Source organism: Tamandua tetradactyla, chromosome 16, assembly GCF_023851605.1.
Source record: "Tamandua tetradactyla isolate mTamTet1 chromosome 16, mTamTet1.pri, whole genome shotgun sequence".
NCBI lineage: Eukaryota > Metazoa > Chordata > Mammalia > Pilosa > Myrmecophagidae > Tamandua > Tamandua tetradactyla.
In genome coordinates, this window is record NC_135342.1 from 15490958 (window position 1) to 15514295 (window position 23338).

Here is a 23338-nt window from a genome sequence, read left to right on the forward strand (position 1 = left end):
GTAGAAAGGCTGTATCAGCTGGACATCCTCAGAAGCCCTCCCTGTCCCCACGACCCTGCTTCAGCAGGAAGGGTGGGAGATGGTCAGAGTCTGGCAGAGGCTGAATTTCCCCTGGGCATGGGGGTGGAGGTTCCACTCCCCCTGCTGGAAGGCACCCCTACCCTGCACCTTCCCTTTTTCGGCTCTGAACAGCTCTCCCCACACCTCACCCCTGCCACAATGCTGCAGCCCAGAACTCAGCCCAAACCCTCCAGGGTCAGCTGCCCTCACTGTACTGGCCCCAGGGGTGCCATCCCCAAAACATCAGCTCTCAGCTCTGCCCCAGGGACTCCCTGCCTTGGTGGTTTCTCTTTTAGGCATATGAAATCCCCTTGGGTCTAACCCTGTCACCTGCCATTCTGTGACTCCCACTGCTGGCATTTGCTGCCCTGAGAGCTTGCAAGCTTTGCTCACCGGGATTTTTATCTGTGGTGAGGGGGCCTCTGTGGGTCTGTCTTTCCTCTGGAGACGATGGCCTGTGCCTGTACTTCTGGCAGCCAGATCTGTCTGACCCCTTCCCAGGGTTCCCAGCTCCTGGGGAAATGACTCCATTGCACTGTAGGATGTGTGGCATTTGCCTCTCTGACTCTTATCCTCCACCTCTCACTGCTGCCCGGCCACCCCCACGCCCAAGGCTTACCTTTGTGCAGGGGAGAGGGATGTGAGGTGGAGCTGGGTCCCCGGGTGCAGGAGGGGGTCATGGGAGGCCCCTACCTGAGAAATTGAGGAGTCGGCGGGACCCCCAGCTGGTGCTGGTGCTGGTGCTGGCGCTGGTGCTGCACCGGCGCTGGCCCCCCGGCCTGCATCTATCTGCCCCTGGGAGTGCCCATTACCCCGTGCAAAGCTCAGGGTCTGTTTGGGGACACGTCACGGCGGCCACAGCAACTAAGGAAGCCCACTCTGTGCATGCTAAATGGTGCCTGCCCCTCCCGGGGCCCAGCCTACCAGACATAGGCGCCTTCCTTAGCACCTTGAGCCAGTTTGAATTTATCATGTACCCCAGGAAAGCCACGTCCTTTAATCCTCATTCAGTATTGGTGGGTGGGACCTTTTTGATTATTTCCATGGAGATTTGACCCACCCAATTGTGCGTGGTAACTTTTGATTAGATGGTTTCCATGGAGATGTGTCTCCACCCATTCAAGGTGGGGTTGCTTACTGTAGCCCTTTAAGAGGGAACCATTTTGCAAATGCAAATAGTTCTAAAGCTCTAGCTTTAGAGCCACCAGAGCAAAAAGAGCCAACAGATCTGACAGAGCCCTGGGGAGACCTTTGACAATTTCTGGAGAGAAGGTAGCAGACGTCACCATGTGCCTTTCCAGCTGAGAGAGAAACCCTGAACATCATCGACCATCTTGAACCAACCTGTCTTTCTCTGGATGCCTTAATTTGGACATTTTCACAGCCTTAGAACTGTAAACTTGCAACTTAATAAATTCCTGTTTTAAAAGCCATTTTGTTTCTGGTCTATCACATTCCGGCAGTTTGCAAACTAAAACACACATTAACTAATTTTTCTTGTTACCAGGTCACCTACCGTTGCTGCCAATACAGGCCCTGTCATCTTCAGAAGTCATTACAAAGAGAGCAAATTACTGCTATCTGTACTCTTTGGCCAGTATGTCTGTGTGTGGATTTCTTTTTTCTTTCAACTTTACATTTTGAGAGAATTTCAATCTCACAGGACAGTTGCAAAAATAATACAAACCCCATACAGGAAACTCCAACTACACCCCATCCAGATCCACCAACTTTGTGCATTTTGCCACATTTGCCATATCAATCTATTTGTCTGTTTAGCTGCGTCTGTTTATTAATCAATTTGAGAGAAGGTCGTACACAAGTTTCTCCTTGAATGTGTTTCCATGTACATTTCCTAAGGCCGACCACCCCAGAAACCCCATCGTACCCTTTCTTCCCTCTGTCATTCCCTTCCAAGGGTAAGTACCATCCTGACTTCTAATCCTATGGGTTGTGTTTTCTGTTTGGGGACTTTACATAAATGGAATCACACAGCATGCACTCTTTTATGTCTGGCTTCTTTCACTCAACATTATGTTGGTGAGATTAGTGAGATGTATACTAGTTGAGTGTAATTGTTGTTCATTTGTTCTCCTGGTTCTAGAGGGTTCCATTGTGTGCATCTTTATCCATCCTGCAATGGTGGGCATTGGTTTGCCTCCAGTCTTTAATGCATTTTATGGCTGTGAAGTTCTGGTGTGAGCCTTTAGGAGAACATATGTACATATTTCCGTTGGCTTTATACCTAGGAGTGGAATTGCTGGGTCATAGGGTGTTTCAATGTTGAGTTTGAGAAGATGCTGCCAACCAGTCTTCCAGAGTACAGTGGGTTCCAGGCTTGATTGCATATATCCCTGCTAGCACTTGGTATGTCTGGGTTTTTTCATTTTGGCCAGTCTGGTGGGTATATAGTACTTTCCATTCATGTTTTCCCGATGTGTGATAGAGTTCAGCATCTGGACATTGACCATTTATGTAGCCTTTTTTGTGTGATTCGAGCCCTACTGTATAAGATTGTCTGCCTTTCTCTTACTGATTTGTAGGAGATCTTTGCATCTCCTGAACCTGATTGGTCAGACAGGTTTTCTCCCAGTCTGTGACTTGCCTTTTCACTCTCTTAATGGTCAACCAAAGGACCATTTGAGGAACAGAAGTTCTTCATTTTAATGTAGTTCAGTGCATCTTTTTCTTCATCATCAGTGTTTTTAATGTCCTCTTTAACAAACAGTGACAAATTTTGCTCAACCCCAAGTTATGAAGATCATTTTCTATGGTTTTTCAAAAATATTGTTTCTGTGCCTTTCATGTTTTGATCTTCGATCCCTATGAAATTGGTTTTTATGTGTCCTGTGAGGTAAGTATCAAGAGTAATTTTTTCCTCTGTGGCTGTCCAGGTGACCCAACAGCATGTACTGAAAAGCCCAACCTCTTCCCCCTGCACTGGAGTGTCACCTTGCCACAAGCCGGGTGACTGTACATGTGCAAATCTGCTTCTGGGCTCCCCATTCTCTTCCATTGACCTGTCTATTCACGCACCGATGCCACCCTGTTTTGGTGATTCTAGCTTCAAAATAGCTTTATATTTGGTAGTGTAAGTTCTCCAGCAGTGTTTTTCTTCCATATTGCTATTCTTGGGCTTCTGCATTTCCATGTACATTTTAAATCAACCTGTTAATTTCCATAAAGGAACCTGCTTAGACTTTGATTAGGATTGCATTGACTGTATGGATGAATTTAGGGAGAGTTGATATTTTAAAAATATAATTGAATCCAATCTATAACAAACTCTTCCTGAAGGGCTACAATAAGTAGCACACTGGCCAGCCTGGTTTATGAAGCCAACTTCGCCTTGACGTGACAGAGTCTGCAAAATCAGAGAATTGCAGTCACACTCATTCATGAACACAGACACAAATACCTTCAGCAAAATATTAGCAAATCAAATCCAACAATATATAAAAAGGAACATATATCACAACAAGAGGGAAATCCAAGTGTGGTTTGACATTTAAAAAATTTGTCTATGTAATTTACTGTATTTAAAGGGTAAAAAGAAGAAAAAATAACTTATTTAGACAGGCACAGAAAAAGTGCTTGATGAAAACAGACAACTATTTATGATAAAACTCTCAGCAAACCAGGCCTAGAGGGGATTTCCTTAATCTGATAAAAGTCTGCAGCAAGTATCATTTTTTCACTGCTATGACAAAGGAGCCATCAAGTAAATTTAGGGCAAAAGAATAGGAAAAGAAGTAAATAAACAGTTCTTATTTGCAGATGAACTAACTTGTATGTGTACAATTAAAATAATTTACGGACAAACCATAAGAACTAATAAGAAAAATTTATTTCATAAGATCAGTGGTCAATACACAGAAATCAATTACTCCAAGTCAGTATCAGGAACAAAATAGAAAAAGAATTTTTTAAATGATGCCATTCAAAATAGCATAAAAAAATCTAATACTTAGAAATAAATTTAACTAAATATATACAAGACTCTGAAAACTCCAAAACATTATTGAGATAAATTTTAAAAGACCTAAATGAGGAGAGATACCATGTTCATGGATTGGAACATTTGATGTTGTAAAGATTTTCAAATCCTCCCAAACTTATTTATAGATTCAAGGCAATCTCAGTTAATGGTCCCAGAAACTGCTTGTGTGTGTGTGTATAAATTGATGATTCTAAGATTCACCCAATTTGAGTCCAATTTGTCATCAGGCCAAGGTCAGAGCAATCTGCGTGCTGTTTAATGGTGGTCATGATGTTTTCCTATTTTTTTAATTTTATGTTTTGTTTGTTTTATCTTTTTAAATTTATATATATATATATATATATATATATATATAAATCTATTTCATATTTTAACTTGTTATTTGGGAATTCAGAGATACACAAAAATAGAGGGAAGAGCGTACACAGGCTGCCATGTACCCATTACCCACATTCAGCAGTTACCAATTTGAGGCTGATATTTTTCATACACTCTCCCACCCACTCCTTCCTGGATTAGTTTGGAGCAAACATGATGCCTTCTTTCAGGGAGAAGCATGGACCCTTTTGGGACCATAGCACTGAGCTGCCTAATCGTGAAACCAGTCCCTGGATTTTTACCACGACCCTGTGCATCCTGGCAGCCAGCAGGGCCCCCACCAGCCACTGGAATGACGTCACACCCCTCATCCATGCTCAGTTATCTCACAGAAGCCCATCCTGGCCTGCCCTGGAATGCTGATTCATGTCTTCCCAAAGCTAACAGACTCTTCTGTATTAGGGTCCTGCTCAGGCTTCAGTACCTGGCCCTAAGGTGTAGGGAAAAAAAGACCACCCCAGATCTCTGTCACAAGGTGTTTGCTGAGTCATTTAAAAATAAATTGCAGACAATAAAACAGTCTGTTTGAAAACAGCAGAGGCTGGGGGCAGAGGGAGGTCTTTCCAAATATCAGCCTGGAGAAGTGTGCAGGGGCCTGCAAAATCATGCTAAAGACTTTGGCCGTCATCTGGAAGCCGCTGTGAGCCATGGCAGGTTCTGGGCAGGGGAAAGTCGGGGTCAGATTTGCGCTCTAGAAAGATCTCTCTGGTTGCCGTGCAGGAGCTGGATCAGAGCAGGCAAGACAGGCAGGGAGACCAGTGGGGCAGCTGGAGCAGGAGCAGGGTTTGGGAGGAGAGGCCGTACCCAGGAGTTTGCTGCAGGGAGGGAGAGGAGGGAGCAGCAGGCCCCAGGAGAGACACTTCCTGGGAGTTAGTCCTCAGTGTTGGTCCTGCCTGGATTTATGGCATTGGCCAGGTGGGGCCCGCTCCACAATCTTAAGTGCAGCTGCCAGAATGAAAGCTCCTGGAATGTGGAGCAAAGAGGAGAGGAAATTCAAGAAATGTCCTGGATTAGTGCAGGGCAGCAGCTGCTGACTGGGAAGTGTTCCAGAGTAGTGTAAAGAGAAAACAGAAAGAAGGAAATGCATTAAGACAAGAAAAATCCCAGGACTAAAGAGAGGAACAGAATTTAGCTAGAAGAGTGTCCTAGACCTATCCTGATGCAATGTCAGTGCCACGGGGATGAAGAAAAGTCCCTCTCCCATCACAAGTCATGGAACCAGGCCACCAAACTTCTGAGAGAATATGATTTTGGAACCGGTAGTTCTGGACCTGGAAATTGTCATCTGGTCTAGTGTGAAGGTGGGAAAAAAAGGGCATTTCAATCATGCAAGGATTCGAAATACTTACCCACAAAGCACCCTTTCTGAAAAAGGTACTTAGGGATATACTTCAATGAAACTAGAATAGAAGTCAACAAAGAGGAGGACAGAGGTTTCCAGAAAGAAGAGGAACAGTGGGACGGAGGGTAATGTGAGAAAGTTCTGGGAGGAAAGCCTACAGCAGTCCAGAGATGAGACAGTGTGTCCACAACTGACTGTTTAATAAACAGAATAAGAGCAAGACACAGAATAATTTTGATGACAGTGAGTGAGGCATTTAGGGGCACATCTGGCAGTCTGAGAACCACAGCTCTCTAGAAAACCGAAAGCTTCAGCCAGTAAAAATCAGTGTCTAACTATGAGAAAACTAAAATGTGTCATGATGTGAAGGAACAACTAGAGAATGCTTAGAGCCACCATTTAATGTTAAGGTTTCAAATGACACTGAATAGGTGAAATAAAAGCACATCTTCGATATGGAGCCACAGTAGTTAAGTATTTACATAATCTTAATATTATACACACTCTATTTTCATTTTCAGGCTCAGCCTATGGACTACACACTGAAGACTTATAATCTCAGAAATATACCACTTGATAATGTAAAAATAATAGTATAGCAGACAGAACATGGGAGATGAAGTGGAAGAAGAGAGCAGGAATAGGGCTGGGCAGTTAACATACTATGGAGGCAGGTGTCAGGAAGTAGAGGCCACCAATGTACTATTTAGAATGACAAAGTTACCAATAAACAGTAAAATAATTAAAACACTTGCAAAAATTGGGAAGGGGAAAGGAGATAAGGTACATGATAAATTCCATATTTTTCACAGTGTTGGGGAGGGGGATGGTAATGGAAAATCGAGTCAAATATTTTTAAAAAGCCAATTTAGTAAATCAAGAAATAGAGGTAGTAAGTAAGTACTAAGTTTATACTATTTGGCATCACAGGGTTGAGGTAAAATAAATAAATACAGAAAAGGTCAAAAGTGGTTCAGTTTCAACTCCTGTTTGAGTTGGAAGGATACAGAGGCTGAGCATCCTTGTTCATGGTGAATAAGGGATTGGATAAGGAAACGTTTTCCTTAGGATAGCTCCTTCCCAGGTAGGTGCAAAATGGTCACCTCCACCTCCAGGGAAGGCAGGCAGGCTCCTGGCGCAGTGGTGGGTTGTGGGACAAAGGTGATGAGCTTTACACCTTTCCTGGACTTTGCGCTGTCGGGGCTCCTTGGGACACCCTGCGCCGTGGCCTCCAGTCTGAGAACAGCCCCTCCAAGACAGGGTTTCTCTTCCCTAGCTGCTCGCCAGGATCCCCGGGGCACTTTGAAAAGATACCCTCCGGTTTATGGCCTTGGTGGAGAGAGGCTTGGCGCGGGGCTTTTGTTTAGATGCCGGCTGCCCCATACTCCTTGCTCCGACGGAGCCCCCGAGGCGCCGGGGCGGGGCTGGCAGGGGTTTGGTCTGACCCCTCTCTTCCCCCGCAGTGTACCACTGGGTGGAGATGCGGACCAAGATGCGCATCCTGGGCTTCCGGGGCACAGCCATCAAGCCGCTGAACGAGGAGGCGGCCGCCGAGCTGGGCGCGGAGCTGCTGGGCGAGGCCACCATCTTCGTGCTGGCGGGCGGCTGCCTGGTGCTCGAATACTCGCGCCAGCAGGCCAACCAGCGCCGCAAGGACGGGGAGCAGCGTGCTGCCTGGGACGAGATGCGGGACAAGGTGGGCCACCTGGCGCGGGCGCTAGAGACGCTGCAGGCGCAGGTGCAGGTGACGCCTTCGCAGGGCTCCCTGGAGGAGCTGCGGGCTCAGCTGCAGGAGGTCCGTGCTCAGCTCTGCGCCCCGGACTCGCTGCCCGCGCCCCAGGCGGGGCCCGCGGAATAGAGGGCTGCCGGGTCCTGGCCCTGGGCGTGATTGTTGCCCCGTACGCGACGTCTCTCTGCAATGCCCCAGCCTGGACCGGCTCAGCTGACACCACCCAGTCCCTTTGAGGGCAGAAGGGACCCTGGTGGGCTGGGGCTGATCCGACTCTGTATTTGTTCACCTCCTTACCCAGTGGTACCTTCCACTAGGAGCCAACCCCCTCGCTGATGGAACGTTCCTACAGCCACACGTACACACAGACACAAACACACACGGCAGTGGGTTCGCACGCTGGAATGGGAAGGCCGTGGCTGTCGAAAAATCCCAGCCACCTCCAGGTGGGCCCTCAGGACGGACTTCTTTTGTCAAAACGAAATTGGGATCCAGCAAATGGACTCTCATTGTGTCACACTTAACTCCAGTCCTCTAGGAGGCCCCACCCCCACCCCCGTCTATTTCTGCCGCCCGCCTCTTCCTCATTGGTCCAGAAACTTCCCAGGGACTTTCCCTACCCTGCTCTAATGGGTCTTTGGTGAGCTCCACGGAGTCATGCCATGACTCCGGTCTTTGGTGGCCCTTTACTGGGACCTCCGACTGGGCTACTCCCCCCTGAAGTGGATTGTTCCAAAGAAACCCTCATCCTTTAGTCTATGGCACAAAGCACCAGAAGCGCTGCTCCAGGTCTTCCCACCAATTCCCAGTGCCCCCCTTCAGTGGCTTGTTCCGGCAGAATTTATTTGGGGGTGGAAAAATTGATCCTGACTGGGGCTAAGCCAACCTTCCCATCTGAGCCCCCGAAGACCCTAGATCTACCACTGATGTGTCCTCGCTCCCCTTTCTCCCAGGCTGTCCTTGTGGTAGGCTCATAGGAACCCACCTGCCCCTCTACTCCTGGGCTGGCACTGTCACTTCCCCGCCTGCCATCCAGTTATTCATTCCTGCCTCCGACTCCTTCCTCCCACAGCCCACCCCTTCCCCTCCTTCACGTGACCCCCTTCTCCAGTGCTTGCCCCTCAGCCCAGGTCCCCACCCCCCCTCCAAATGGGATGTCCCCCCAGGCCCTTGTTCCCGACCTCACCCCAGCCCCTGCTGACCTACCCAGCCACTGAAAGGGGCGAGTATCTGAGCTCTGTGACTTCTGAATTCCACTTTTCTAGACTGAAGGTGCTTTATAATTAAAGGAGTGGTAAGGTGAAGAAGTCATCTTTAAGAATGTGTCTGAGAACCATGATGTGCGACTGCAAAATGGAAACAAGGCATGTTATGAGTGGGAGAGGAGCAGGGAGGGTTCAGGTGGAGTCCCCCTGGGAGCCCTTTCCCCAGTAGGGCAGCAAAGGGCCTTTGCCCGGGGGCCCCTCCTCCAGGGCGGTGCCGTGCTTGAGGCAGGGGAAGAAGTTGTCCAGGGAGGGGACAGTCCTGAGAAGGGAGGCCAGGAGGGGGCTTGGGTTATTCTGGAGCAGGTATAAATGGGGAAGGAGGAAGATGGGGGAAAGGGCAGCTTGCTGGGACAGGTAAGGGAGTCATGGAATAAAGCAGCACCAAGAGAGGGTACCCACCCCCCCATCACAGCAGCCCTTCAAGCCACACCAGACATCTTAGCATTTATAAAAACTGGCAGATTTATTCCGCAGGGGCCCATTTTTAAGAAGCTAAAGGTGAAGGTGGGAGAAGAGAGGTTTCCTCCCCTTTTCCTTTCTCCCTCATCTATTTTCTCCAGGGGGTAAAAATGGCCTGGACCCAAAAACCTACCTGCCCCATGGGAAAAAAAAAAATCTGAGGTTCCAAAAAAGTTATAGCATCTTAATTCCTCATAGAAAAGGGGAAGGAACCAGAGGAAAGGGCAGGTAGGGTCCCTGGGGTAGGGGGGGAGGAGCCCCTAGCCAGGTGGGACATCCCCTCCTTAAATAGCTGCCCCAAATGGGGTAAGCCTGGGATTATTTAAAAACTCCCCACACCCCGTTTTATCAAAAACCAAAGAGAAAAAAATTTTCCCTTCCCCCTTCCAAAAAACCCAAATATATATATATATTTATTTTCTTAAAAAAACAAAAATTCAAAGGCATTAAGCTTTAAAGTGAATCTAGAACCAGGGAATGTGAAATTCCTTCTTTCCTTCCCCCTTACTGTGGGGCTAACTGGTACATCCCCAAGCTGAGGAACCAGCCCCAAGGGGATGGTAGCAGGGAAGGACCAAAGGGGGCAAAGGGTGGGAGCCTCCCCAGCCAATCAGCAGCCGATATGGGTATGGGCCTGGTGCCAGGGAAGCCACACCGCCTTGGAATTTTCCAGGTGAGCTGGGGAGCAGGGAAGACGCATTCCTGTGTAGTCTTCAGCCAATTCCAAGTCAAGTCGAGGCAGGGAAAGCAGGGTGACAGGCGGGATGTGCAGAGAGGAGAAGCAGGATCTTCTGGGTCCTTGGCGTCAGGGAGAGCCCCGTTTCCTCAGCTCCTGGACAAAGGCTGGAAGGAAACAAGCACAGATCAAGAGCAAAGCCTCTTCCCCTTCCCTGCCCAGACAGGCTCTTTCCAAGGGATGTGTGTCTCCAAAACAGGTATTAAAGACAGAAAACAAAACACCTCACCTTCAATTATGTCCTCTTTCACTTTCTGCAGTTCCTTCCTCACCTCTTCGAGAAGCTCCTGGAAATAAGGGAGTAGAGACCATCAGGAGGGATGTGTGGAATTGCAGAAATGAATCCCCCCTTTCTTGTTGGCTGAGAGGCCACAGGAAGGAGGGTCAAAACCCACCCCACCCATGATATTGCTGACAAGGTCACACCATGACTGGAGAATTTTAGGGGAAAATTCTGGATCCTCGGAGCCAGAAGAAAAGTCCTGGAGAACATCCAGTCCCAAAGCTGACAAATAGGTTGCAGTCTCCTGCCAACTCCCCTTTGGCTGTCTAGGGCAGTATGCCATAAACGATTCTGGGTACTCGTGGAGAACTGGTACGGTGATGGATTAGTAAGGTCTGCCACAGGCACTGGAAAAGGGAACTGTGACATCTGTCATCCCTGACCTTGTCCAATCTCTCCATTTCTCAGACCAGAAAACTGAGGTTTCCAAGGACTTTATTCTAGAGGCACACAGCAGGTCAGCAGGCAAGGTCTGAACCAGATCTTCTCTGTTCTTATGGTTCCTTTTGTACCCCTGGCCTTACCCGCAGCCCCTTCCCCAAGATACCTGTTTCACCTTCTCCAAGTCTGACTCATCACTGGAGCTCGGTGCAGAGGGGTGGGGCTCGGAAGTGGTTATTGAAGATGAAGACTTCATCCTGGGAAAGATAGTCTGGTTTAGGACATGAGCCTAGAGGGCCTGCCTCCCACTCCAGGGGTCACATTTTGTTCCTCCCTATAAATTGGTCAAGTCCAAATTTGGGGGGGCAGGGGTGGGGTGGCTGGTATTGCTGGCCCACCTTGGCAAGGTTGTGCTGTTCTTCTCCCAGGGTCTTCTCACCACCGGTTCTGGGGGCCAGGTAACAATCAGAGCAAGGTCAAGGAATGCCCCTGCCTTCACTCTTCCTGAAATCCCCAGTCTCCCATATCAGTCCCCAAAGAACCCTCTCTTAGAAACCCTGGCGTTTGTAAACTTTCCCCCTGGTGGGAGAAATGTGAGAACAGGGGCCTCCTGGGATTTGTAGCTCCGGTGGCCAGAACTGGGCTCTTACCACTCTGGGCAGGGACTCTGGCCTCTGGTTCCTCCTGCTGGTGGGAAATAAAACTGTCATGAGCCGGCCCCAGTCCCATTTCTAATTCCTCTTCCAGGTTCAAAGCCAGCCCATCCCTATCACGAGCCCCTCCCCAGTAGCCCTCCCTTTAGAGTCCAGCCTAAGGTGTGCCGGACAGGAAGAGCCCCTCACTCACATTGGCAGATTCATCCTTGGGAGGTTTCTCCCCAACCTGTGTGGCTTTCCTTCTGCAAGACAAGGAAAAACAGATTCAGTCCTCCCTCAGCCACTCAACAATTCCCCTTTCCCAAGTTCTAGAAATGTGGATTCCAGTGTCTCATGTTCTGGCATTTGAAGGCTAAGGAGACGTTCAGCAGATTTAAAGTTTTAGAAATCAAAGAGAGAAAGTGCTGTTCTAGAATCAGGGGAGAGGGCTGCCTCTGATTCTCACATTTGCAAACCACAAAATCTAAGGTGGAGAGCTCTGCGTTAGAACGTTGGGATTCTAGGAGTCTGAGTGTCCAAGAGCCTGGGGCAGGATCTCTTAAGGTTCTAGAATTCTGGGTTTTAGAACATTCTAGAGCCTAATTCATTGGTTGCAAACCCGAGCCATCTCAGGAGACTATAACTCCCTGCTTTATATCCCAGACTTGGCTATCAAAGAGGAAACTTGAACAAAAAAAAACAAACAAAACAGGAACCTGGGCCCTCCCCAGACCTGGCCCTACTGCATGAGAATTTTCAGGAATGGGCTTCATCTCTGGGTGACTGCGGCGGAGTTGGTTTGGGAGCTGCTGGTAGATGGGGTTTTGGGAGGAGCTTTTCCCAGGGGGGCTCTGGGGTCTGGATTGGGTACTCAGGCTCACCTCCGGGCCAGCATGGCGTTCATCTCCTCCATGAGCCCCCCACCCGTGCTCCTCCCGCTCTCGGCTTTGGGGGCTGGGCCCCCCACTGTGGCCTCCTCCTGCTGAAGAAATTAAATAGCGAATGAGGCTTAATGGCCCCCACCCCCTGGCCTCACCCCACGACCCTGCCAGGGTCCCAGTCACCCCACATCCTGTTGCTCCTGACCCCTCACCTTGCTGACTTTCTTGAGTTTGGCTCCAGCAATGGCTGCGGCCAGGCCAGTGGCCCCGGCCCCTCCACCACTGGGGCCCTGTGCAGCAGGGAGAGGCGGGGGAGGCGGCGGGCCTCCTGCAGCTCCGTGTCCTGCAGCTGAGACCCCCGAGGGGGGCAGACCAGGGGGTGGTGGGGGACCTGGAGGCGGGGGTGGTCCTGGGGGCGGGGGCGGGCCCCCAGCTGGGGGAGCAGGCGGACCTCCTGAAACAACACACACCCACACAAAGGGGGTTGCTGAGAGAAGCCCCAGCTGTTGTTGTCAGGCTGGCCCACCCCCACCTTTTTGGGGGCAGGGTATCCCTGACTCCCAAGGACATTGAACAGTCACCTGCATTGGAGACCCTGCGCTCTCGCTCCACGTTTTCCTGCTGGCCCAGCTGCTGCCTGGGGGGAAGGGGGGAGGGAGCAGCCATCACTCAGGGCCCCCAGGATAGCCAGGGAAGGGGCTGGCAGCCTCCCCGCCTTCTCTGAGACTCCAGCCAGCCCAGGGTTACTGAAGCTGGCTCCCAATCCCCACTCATGCCTGCCTTCCCCAGCGGCCCTGGAAGGAGGTGCTAAGGGGAACGGGGTGGGGGGCAGAGACAGGAAGAGACCCAGTCATCTAGTCATCACTGTTTCGAGAACACCTAATGCCAAGATTCTCTGAACAATGAGATTCTGACTCTGGGAATCCGGGGGCCCTGGGAGGTCAGGCAACTCTGAGCCTCAAGGGTGTCTGGACCAGCAGAAGTCAAGATTTTGTGGAACTCCAAGAGGTGGAGGTATTCTAAAAACTGTGAATGTCTATTCCTCTGGGCGTTGGAACATTCTGGAAACTGGAAGCTGGAGGGCCCTGAACTCTAGGAGCCAGGGTTTCAACATCCTAGAACTCTGAGAATGGCGTATTTCTCCACCCAGACGCGGCCCCACCTTTTCTGCTGCTCCAGCTCCTCTGGGGAGGGGCCGTTCTGGACAGACCAGGTTGGAGGTGCTGCAGGGGGAGGAGGCCCACCTCCTGGAAGGGGAGAGGATAACGTCAGCCTGATGAGTCAGCACCGATCTCGATCTCTGCTTTGCCCCTTGGCACTCTTCCCTGAGCCCCCCCCCCCCTTCCCCCAGCCTCCCAGGAATCCTGTCCAGAGGGGCTGACTCCCTCCTTCCCCCAGGCCTGGGATGGGACACTCCGAGCCAAGGTGTGGGCACCTGAGCGCCCAGATGGGCTGAGGGTTGGCATTAGCTCCCGTGGAATCAACTGCTGTGAGCTGGGGCTGTTGCAATGTCAGGGTGACAGCGAGAGCAAAGGCCCAGAGGGGCAGACACGTGCCCAAAGCCTCACAGCAAGGAATTCACCAGAACAAGACTTGATTTGGGGCCGACTCAGGGGTCCAGGCTCTTAACCTCTACTACAGCCGCTCGCACACCCCCAGCCTGAGAGCCCAGGAGGACTTGAGAGCCCCTTCCCCACCCACGCTCAGGCCCTCTGGCCTCCAAGATCCAGATCCCTGGAATTTCCCTATGGCCCCAGACAAGCAGGCCCCGTGTGGCAAATCCCCTGCCATCTGGTCACTGCAGGTTCTCCAGGGGCAGCACCAGTCCCTGGACGCACAGCAGAGCCACCAAAAGCCTCGGTCCCCAAAGGATCCTCCACGGCCCTGCCCCAGCCCTACCGAACCAGACTCTGCATTTTCACCGGATCCCCAGGTGATTCGTTGGTGCATTAAAGCGTAAGAAACACCAGCTGAAGAGACTTAAAAATATACGCATCGATCCCTGAAAGCTAACTGATGGGGATGATGCTGTTAGGACAGTAGCGCCAGGGGGTGGCGGCTGGGAAGGGGCGCGGAGTCCATACCCCCCACCGCAGGTGCTGGGATGTTCTCTCAATCTGGGAGGCACCACCCAGCAGGGCGCATATGTAGCAGTTCATCGAGCTGTGGCCCCAGGAAACACGGGCCGTATACATGGGTGCAGCCAGGGCCCAGGAGAGGAGTGAGTTAGACCCATTCCAGGAGAGAAACTGAGGCCCAGGGTGGTGAAGCTGCAGCCCCAGGCCACACAGCAGGTCCCCCTCCACCCGCCCTGCGCCCGCCCATTTCTAACCTTCCAGGGCCTCTAGGGCACTGGCCATGCCCGTGGCGAACTGTGCTGCGTCCTCTTTGCTCCCAAAGTTGAGGCCCCAGACCTGGCGGGCATCGCGCCACTGATGGAAGTTGGGGGTGGCCTGGTTATACTTGACACCCCGGACGATGGCACAGTTGATGACCACCTGGTAGGAGGGGACGGCAGGGTGAGGGGTGGGGGTCGGGGGCAGGGGGCGGTGGCCCCAGGGGAGGGAAGGCGGCTTCACCTGCTGGTCAGGCTGCATCTTTCGGCCAACGACGCGGAAGGAATTGGCTGTGGGGTTGTGGTAGATCTGCACGCGGCTGAAGGCCTGGGGGCCCGTGCCGGCAGGCAGCCATCGCTTGTTGCTGTCATCGTAGAGCATCACGGTGGCCCGGCTGGAGCAGATGACCATCTCACTGCCGGGAAGGGGGCAGGGGGAGAAGGGCCAGGGGCCAGTTAGCCATGGGGCCACTCACCTTCTCCCTCTGGGTCTCCCTGCAAGACTGCAAGAGAAAGTGTAGGAGGAGGACACGGACACACACACACACAGGCAAGGGTAGAGGGGCAGATGGGGAGGCCCTCACACAGCCACAGAACAGACCAAGGGATAGACAGAGACTGGGAGAAGAAAACAGATGAAAAGAGAGAAATAAAGAGACAAAACGGAACAGGAAGGAGGGAGACAGATGGTGAGAAAGAGACAGGGAGAGGTAGAGACAGACAGACAAACAGGGAGAGAGGGGGGAGAGACAGACTGAAACATGGACAGGGGAGGGATGGGGGGAAACCAGATGAACAGGCAGGGGGTTGGAGAAAGAGCCAGACACACCGAGATAAAGATGGGGAGACAGAGATGGAGAAAGACAGGGAGATGAGCAGAGAGACCAAGACAGACACAGAGTTGGAGAGAGATGCAGATAATGGAACCCACAGGAAAAGGAGAGTGGTGTGGTTGGGGGCAGGAGCCCTGGGCAGCTCTTGGGACCTCAGTTTCCTTATCTGCTCTGGGGTGCCTGGCCCCTCCTTGGTCTCCACTCATCAGAGGAGGAAGCTGGGGCTGAGCAGGGCAAAGGGGGTGAGGTCCTTAGCAAGTCAGGGATGATCTCCCCCAGAGGAAGTCAGGTTCCCACTGCCTACCTCATTCAAAGGGCCCTCCAGCACCCTAAGAGCCATTCAGCAGATACTACCTGAGCCTCTTGTCCATGTCAGGCCCATGCTGGGGACAACATGGCAGTGAACACGACAGCCCTGCTCCCACCTTCTTGGGGCTCACAGTCCAGTGTGGGAGAAAGAGCCGTGCCCAGACACGGACAACTTGGGGGAGTCTGGAGAGCCCAGAGGAGGCGCTTGCCCCAATCTGGGAGTCAGGGAGGGCTTCCTGGACAAGGCGGTGTTTGACTCAGCCTTGCAGGGAGGGCACAGTAAACTGCCAGCGGTGCAGAGTTCAGGAGCTGATGTCCACTACATCTGAGTTCAAACCTCTACTGAGCCACCTCTTCCCTGTGACTCAGGCAAGCGCCCCTCCCACTCTGGAAGGCATCTCCCCTGCCTTGCACACTAGGGAGGTGACAGTCCTGCGACAGTCCCATTCCCAGGCACAGTGGGGGCGAGTCACTCCTGGCACATCCTGGACAGGCACCTGCATCCCTGGGACCCCCCACCAGTCTCTGCAGGGAAGTTCAATCCTCCCCTCCCCCCAGTGAGGAAACTCGCTGGGGAAGTGACTTGCCCAAAGTCACACACAGACCAAGGGGAAGCTCTGGCCCCCGCCCCACCCCCACAGGTTTTTTCCTGAAAAGAGGAAGTTGGTGGTTGGAGGTTTCAGGGGAGAAAAATTATACCCCTATAATGGCTCTGTTGAGGGAGGGTGCGTACAGGGTGCCCTGGGGTGCCATGGCTGTGAAAGGCCTCCCTCCCCAGCCCCAGCCCCCAGGAACAGGGCAGGGACAGACCCTCAATAGAACCAAAACCAGGTCATTTGGTCGGCAGCTGACCCCTCACACCAAGTTTACATAATTGTGGCAGTTCCCTCTTCTTAAGTGCTTCAGGCTTCTAAACCCTTTACCCAGAACCACTCATGTCATTCTCACTGAAGTGAGCACTATTATTCTGCCCTCATTTTGCAGGTGTGGACTGCAAACTGGGGCCCAGAGAGGCTGAGTGACTTGCCCAAACCACACAGCTAGTGAGTACAGAAGGATTTGAACCCAGGCTCCTGGGTTTCCAAGGCCACAGTGTATAAACTACCAGGAACTGCAGGATCCCTACCCCTCACCAGGTGCTGCTTCATGACAAGCACAGCCTCGGGGGCCATTTCTGCAATGCCCCTGGCAGGGCTATGGCCTCGCCCACACCTGCCACCCACGCCCAGGGCAGACTGGCCAGATGCCCAGGGCTGCTGGCATGGCCCCACCCTGACTGCACTTTGCTCTCCCAGGGGGCCCTGCTCTGCTGAGTCTCTGGCTTGGCCGGAGAGCTGGGCGCCTGCTGCGGGACCCGGGGACTGCTCCTGTCCTCGCCAAGTCAGTGTGTCCCCATCAGCACAGAGGGATCCTGTGAAAATACAAATCCCATTATATCCCTCCTCTTCTCAAAAGTACCCCTGACGGTCTCCTGGCTCCTGCAGAGGAACCACTGCCTGTGCACTCTGTTGCCTCCCTACCCCCATATCTTTTTGATCTGCCCCCCACACTGGCTTGCTCTAGGCCAGTCCCACTGGCCTCTGTGCTGCTCCTTCAACATGCCGGATACACTCCTGCCTCAGGGCCTATGGACTTGTTCTTCCTCAAGCCTAGATTTCCCTCTCCTTCGGGTTTCTGTTTAGATGCCGCCTCTTCTGAGAAGCCCCCCTGACTACCCTGTCTAGAATGGATACTCTCCTCTCTCACCCCAGCTGTACGTTTCTTCATAGTAGCCATCCTTATTTGATATGGTATTTCTGTTTACTAATTCCCTCTCCCACCAGAATGCCAGGTCCACATTTGTCCCTTTTGTCCACTGCTGTGCCCCAGGACCTAGAATAGCACACAGCACCTAGTAGTTACATAAACACGTCTGTTAAATAACTGGAAAAGTTCTTCACGTCAGCTGCCATTTTTCAGTTTGACTGGGTCCCAGACACTGTTCTAGACCCTAGGCTCTGATTTCCCTACTGAACCTCACAACCACCTCAGGAGCTCAGCTCTGACGTTATACCCTCTTGACAGATGAAGAAATGTGGGCACAGAGAGGTGAAGACACCTTCCCCAGGCCACAGAGCAAGTAAGCAGAGGGGCTAGGATTTGAATGCACATCCACCCAAGTTCTTAACCTCATTTATAGGTGAGAAAACAGCCAAGTTACAATTTCTAAAAGGCAAGATACAAAGTGGTGTGTATCAGAGGTTTAAAAAAAAGGTGGGGAGATATAAATACTTCTGCAGAGTGGTGATATACGCAGAGGCTGCTTCGCAGGAGATGAACTGTGGCTGCCTTCTGAGAAGGAGCTTGGGGCCCTGGGGAGGGAGGAAACAGGTATTTTGCACTCTTTACCCATTTGAACTGCTTGATGATTATGCTACCTTGGGCTGGTATTACCTGTTTAAAGTAAGTCGTTACTTAAGTGTAAAAAGCTAAAACTCTATATACTGGTTAAAGGCAAAACAGAAAATCGTACAGCCAGGAAGTGGGGGGCGGGGGGGCGGTAGTGGTGGCGAGATAAAAGCAGGCAGGATCCACCTGGCTCCAGTGGTCTCACACCCCTCGATGTGGCGACATGGAAGAGCCTTAACCCCTGGGGTGACCAGGACCTGCCCCCACCCCCCCACCCCCGCCAGAAGTCACATTTTGAAAAACTCTAGCACTGGGTGGATGCAGAAAGATTCAAGTTACCTCCCTGTTGTATGGCTTCACCTCTCGGAACCTCAGAAAATTATGGTTTCCAGTCCCGGAAACCATAATTCATTGTACTTGTAATGAGGATTAAAACAGGTCATGGGGGGCGGGCCATGGTAGCTCAGCATGCAGAGTTCTCACCTGCTATGCCAGAGACCATGTTCAATTCCCAGTGCCTGCCCATGTAAAAAAAGAAAAAGGTAATGGGCAAAAACCCTCCACACAGGGCCTAGAACACAGCACACCCTCCACACAAGAGAATTGGGAGTTGGAACGGGAGGGAAAGAGCTTCCTAATCATTGGAGGTAATCAAGCACAGAGACTCAGGTTTACTCAAACTTTCCAGACTAGAGTCCTGCTCTTCCCTTTATCCCCTGCCCAAGACTTACCCCATAGCCTCCTTATGTCATAAAACTTGTGACACCCCCTCCTCCTGCCCTCCCTCCCCCATACACAAAAGCTTCCCAAACCGCAAATCTTCCTGGAGTTGAGGCAACCTGGGGTAGGAAACCAGATCGGGAGTCCCAGCCCTGCCTGTGGGGCTTGTGTCTTCATTCTAGTCTCCCTTCCCCCATGGCCCTCAGTTTCCCACAAGTGAACAGGAAGGTAAAGTTTCCTGCCCATTTCTTTTTATTTATCTGTATTATCTTAAGTGTTCCTATAGTGAAAGTGGGTTATTTGTACTTAATAAATAAAGGTTTTATTTTCCCCTTTCTTTAATAACATGATAGTTGGGAGACAGACAGCCCTGGATTCAAACTCTGCTTGGCCACTTCCAAACAGTTTAACTTCCACAGGCAATTTGCTTAGCTTCTCAGTTTCTCAGTTTTCCCATCTATAAACTGGGGTGAGAGGGTCGTAAAAGTGCCAAGCTCTTAGGACTTTTGTGAGGATTAAGAAGAATCAGGCACCTAGTACAGTACCTAGCACAAAGCAGATGTGTGATCAAAGGCCCTTCTTTTTAATTCATAAAAATAATAATAATTACCACTATTGGAAAAGGAACAAAATGAATGCGATTTCTTCCTGAGTTCCTTCCACCCCAGATGCTCAGAACTCTGTTCCCCCTTTCTGGCCCTCCCAGAATCCCAGCTCAGAGTACGGTACACAGCAGACATTCGACAAATATTTGTCAAACTGGGAGAAAAAGCAATTTATCTTGTAATTTTCCATTTTAACATCCTCCCTTCCAGCTGCCCCCACAAGTGAACCCAGGCAAACAACCCAGAAATCTGAGGAATGGACCCCAGCACCCCACCCCACCCACCGCCCCACCCCTACCAATTGCCTAGGATTTGCAGAGTGACCTTGAGCCAGGCCTGTCTCTCTGTGCCTCAGTTTCCCCAGCTGGGGTTAGGGACCTGGGTCTGGAATCCCAGCTGTACCTGCAGAAGAGGTACAGCCCAAGAAGGTGGATTTAGTGGCCTGCAGAGGAGACCCCTCAGGAAGTAGGAGTGACCCTCTTCAACTTCGGCCTGCCACTCCACCCCACCCCCAGCAGGCGAGAGGTTTGGCCACAGCCCCAGCAGGAGGGGGCCCCTTTGGGAGGGCCAGGGGTGGGGTGGGGGGGGCAGAGGCCCGGCCCGGGCGCTGCTGCTGCTGCTCCTGCCCTTTTACGGTCTCGCAGCGAGTGAGGCAGCACTAACTCGGACATCCGCCATCCGCCTTCCTCGGTGCCTGGGACCGGAAACGCGCGGGTGGGGGTGGGGCTGGGGGCAGTGGGAGAGGGGAGTCCCGGGGGAAGAGGGTGAAGAGAGCCTAGCTACTGCACACCGTACCCTTCCCCCCATCCTGGGCAGACCTAGAGGGGACATGGATGTCACTGGGGGTGGGGGGTGGGGAAGGATAGGCAGGAAGCCTTGAGGGTGTCAATGGGTGCCCCCCCTGGCTCCAAACCATCCCTTTCCCATCAGAAGGCTCAAACCGGAGGGGGCGGCCCTAATGGTCATAAACAGGAATGCCACCCCGATGTCAGAGGGCAGGAGTGTGGGGGAAATGGGAGTGTGTGGGCACCCGGGGGTTAATCCCCAGCTGTCCCCAGGGGCCTCCCCCTCAGGCTGGGGGCTTTGGGGCAGGAAGTCTCTGAGAGCTTGGAGGAAGGGAGATAGTATTGTCAGGCTGCAGCCCCAAGGGAATTAGGATGGGGGGCCGGGGGCAGGGGGGGAGGTGGAGAGTATGGTGGGCTAGTCTGGGCAGCCCGCCCCAGTTCCCGGCGTCAGGTGAGTTCAGGACTTTTTTTGGGGGGGTGGGGGCTGGTAAAACAAAATCTCTGGATCCCTTGGGCCACCCCCATCCCAGGATTAAATTCCTAAGAAGACAGCTGGAACTATCTGGCAAGCCTGGGTCCCAGGGGGAGAGGGCTATGACCTTGAAGCTTTCTTGCACCCCCCCACCAACCTCATAGCTCCCGAGAGCCTGGCAGGAGGAGGGTTACGGGTGACGAGGGAGGGGTCGGGGTGGGGAAAGCAGCCGGCCCAGGGCGCTTCTAGCCCGCCCCCCACACCAGCTGTCTCGACAGGTGAGTCAGGAAGACAAAGGCCCCCGTCCCCCAGCTGCCGCGACGCCCCTCCTTCCCCAGAGCCGCGCAGGTGGGGGAGAGGGACCGCCCTTCTGGCCCCAAGCCCGGGAGCCGCCCTCGGCGCTCGCTCCGTCTAGGGCACGGAACGATTCTGGACCGAGAGGGACGGGAAAGGGGAGTCCCAACCAGACCCTCGAGGCTGCATCCGGGTCCGTCCATCCGCACCAACCTCCTCTCCACAGGAGGTTCTGAATGTCCTCCCGCCCCGCCCCCCCAAAATGCAAGGGATTAAGAAGTACCCTGAAGTTAGGGAGCGCGTTTCCACTTGGGGAGACTTTTTCCAGCACCAAGTAAAGAGGAACCCCAGTAACCGGGCTCTATGTCTTAGCCTCTCTTCCGAGACCCCGGATCCCCCAACCCAGCCCCCCACAATCCCTCCCAGACTTCAAGTTGAGGTTCGGGGGAGACTCTACGCCCTGCCTAAATTCTGGGTATCCGTGCAGGGAGAATCTGCCAACTTGGAGATCCCGGGAGGAAATCTAAAATTCGGAGAGCCCCCAAATCTGAGTGCTCCTAAGAGAGAACCTCACCGGCACCACACCGAGTCTTGGAAGTCATGGGGAACTGACCATAACTTGGAGCTCGTCCAAAGGGGTTCGGCTCCAAATCTGAGGCTCCCAGTGCCGGGTCCCCAAATTGCATCCCGGAGAGAGCTGGGGGAGGGGGGACAAAGGCGGGGCGGGGAGCCCGCGCAGGGCGGGGAAGGTCGGAGGCAGTTCACTGCTCACCTCATGGCTGCTCGGCTGGCGGGTGGCGCGCCCACCGGCTGGGGACTCCCGGGGCGCCCCTGGCTGGAGGTTCAGGGGTTCGGGGCTGGCTCCACGTTCTGCTCAGTCTCCCCCAGGGTCCCGCCCCATAGAGTCCGGCTTCCTGGGGGGAACGTGGACCGGGATGGGGCGGGTCCTCGGGCGCCTCCTTCCCTTGGGGGTTTGATGGGGGTCCCTGAAGCAGAAAGCGGGTGCGGCGTGCCCTCCCCGGCGCGCCCCCCGGGCGGGCAGCGGCTACAACGTTACTCTTACTACTGTACTTCTCTTCGCTACATTTCGTTCCAAAATTCCACTCCCCGCACCCACAATGCCCCGCGCCTTAAAGGGGCCGCGGCCACCGCGAGGCGGAGAGGGGAGGGGTGGAGGGCGCTTAAAAGGGCAACGTAGACCCTCCACTTCCGCTATTTCCCTCTGCCCCGAAGTTATTGCACAGGGATGCACTCTGGGGGTCACCCCCAAATTGGGGTGATGCTAGGTGGAGGGAAAGGGTCCTTCCTTGTTCCGTAGTTCTCCCCCAGGATAGGACTTCTTAGGGGGATCTAAATGGGGGCACGATTTCTTCCTTCTCACCCTCCCCCCATCGATCTCCCCATTTCTTTATCTTAGGCTCAATTTTGGGGGTGGGGGAGAAGGAAGCAGAACCCTCTGTTAAGGAAAATGTGACTTCCTCACATTTTCGTCCTGAAACGCCACCTTAGGACCCTCAGCATCTCTTGTCTTCACTGCCAAGCTATAAGGGGTTACTGAGGGGTGCCCCCCGATCCCCGCGCAGGAAGGGGACGGGTGGGCAGGGCCCCGCCCCTCTCACCGCCCCCCGCCCGCCTCGCCCGCGGGAGGAAGATGAGGAGGAAGTGGGCCGAGGGGGCGCGGCCGGTCGCTGACTCACAGCCGCAGGGTCGGGGGTGGGGGTAGAGTTGAGTGGTTGGCGAGGCGGGCGGGGGTGGGGTGGGGGCCGACGCCGGCCCTGGCTCGGGCTGGGACTCCGGCCTTTGGCCCTTTCCACAGGTACACCCCGCCCTGATTCAGTTTCGCTCGCAGAGGACAGACGGATCATCCCAGCAGCCGGGAGAGCCCAGAGGTCGGGAGATCCTCCCGGGTGCCGGTTCCTGAGACCTCCCTCTCCAATGCGCCGGCCCCGGGCTGAGCTCAAACACAGTCCTAGGCTTCCGCAGCGGGTCCCGCAGGCCCCGCCCCGAGTGACGTCACCGATGTGACCACACCCTCCAAAGAGCGCCCCCTGGCCCGCGTGAAGTGCCTTAGCCGGAGGGCTGGCGTCTGGCAAATCGGGAGTTCGACCTTAACAAACGGGTAAACTGAGGCCCGGAGGAAGGGACAAATTTGGATTATGGCCCGCTTGCAAAAGCCGAGGTGTGATTGTGAAACCAAAATTCTCGTGGCCCAACAGAGCAGGTGAGGAAATCAACCTTCCCAGCCCTTGTCCAAGCTAGGCTAGGATGCAGTCGGGTCCGTCACCTAGGGGCTCACCCTTCTAGACCAAGCTATTACTTTGATTCTTCTCTGGGGAATCGAGTAACCTCGTCCCCTCCTCCAGCTGCCCTGGGGACCTTGAGCCCTGAAGCACCTAGATTGTAATTGTGTGTAACTGTGTTTCCTGGGGCTGTGAGTTCTTTGGGGGC

The 23338-nt window shown here is 53.2% G+C and overlaps 1 protein-coding gene and 1 pseudogene across 4 annotated transcripts; one reads left to right on the plus strand and one right to left on the minus strand.

Annotated features, from left to right (window-relative positions):
• The first annotated feature begins 326 nt into the window (after positions 1 to 326).
• Positions 327 to 9803, plus strand: LOC143658963 (optic atrophy 3 protein homolog; annotated as a pseudogene).
• VASP (vasodilator stimulated phosphoprotein) lies at positions 8859 to 22018 on the minus strand. Of its 4 annotated transcripts, none has more exons than XM_077131424.1 (13): positions 21663 to 22018; positions 14729 to 14900; positions 14482 to 14647; positions 13312 to 13396; positions 12731 to 12786; positions 12362 to 12603; positions 12150 to 12247; positions 11480 to 11531; positions 11284 to 11320; positions 11032 to 11080; positions 10800 to 10890; positions 10199 to 10256; positions 8859 to 10076 (listed from the first exon to the last, which is right to left on the minus strand). In XM_077131424.1, exons 1-13 carry the CDS (start codon positions 21665 to 21667, stop codon positions 10039 to 10041), a joined length of 1149 nt encoding a protein of 382 aa, XP_076987539.1. In that variant the 5' UTR covers positions 21668 to 22018; the 3' UTR covers positions 8859 to 10038. The 4 variants fall into 4 exon arrangements, with proteins under 4 accessions (XP_076987539.1, XP_076987540.1, XP_076987538.1 ...); XM_077131425.1 differs by having other exon boundaries at positions 11284 to 11317; positions 12150 to 12250; XM_077131423.1 differs by having other exon boundaries at positions 12150 to 12250; positions 21663 to 22017.
• Positions 22019 to 23338: the final 1320 nt, after the last annotated feature.

What these genes read in the sequence shown, in the direction of transcription:
- VASP (XM_077131423.1), bottom strand. An exon ending in TGCCCTAGAGGCCCTGGAAG is followed by an intron (nt 13,397 to 14,481) that starts GTTAGAAATGGG and finishes CTCCCCTTCCAG; the next exon opens with GAGGTGGGCCTCCTCCCCCT. An exon ending in ACTTGGAGAAGGTGAAACAG is followed by an intron (nt 10,257 to 10,799) that starts GTATCTTGGGGA and finishes CCTTATTTCCAG; the next exon opens with GAGCTTCTCGAAGAGGTGAG.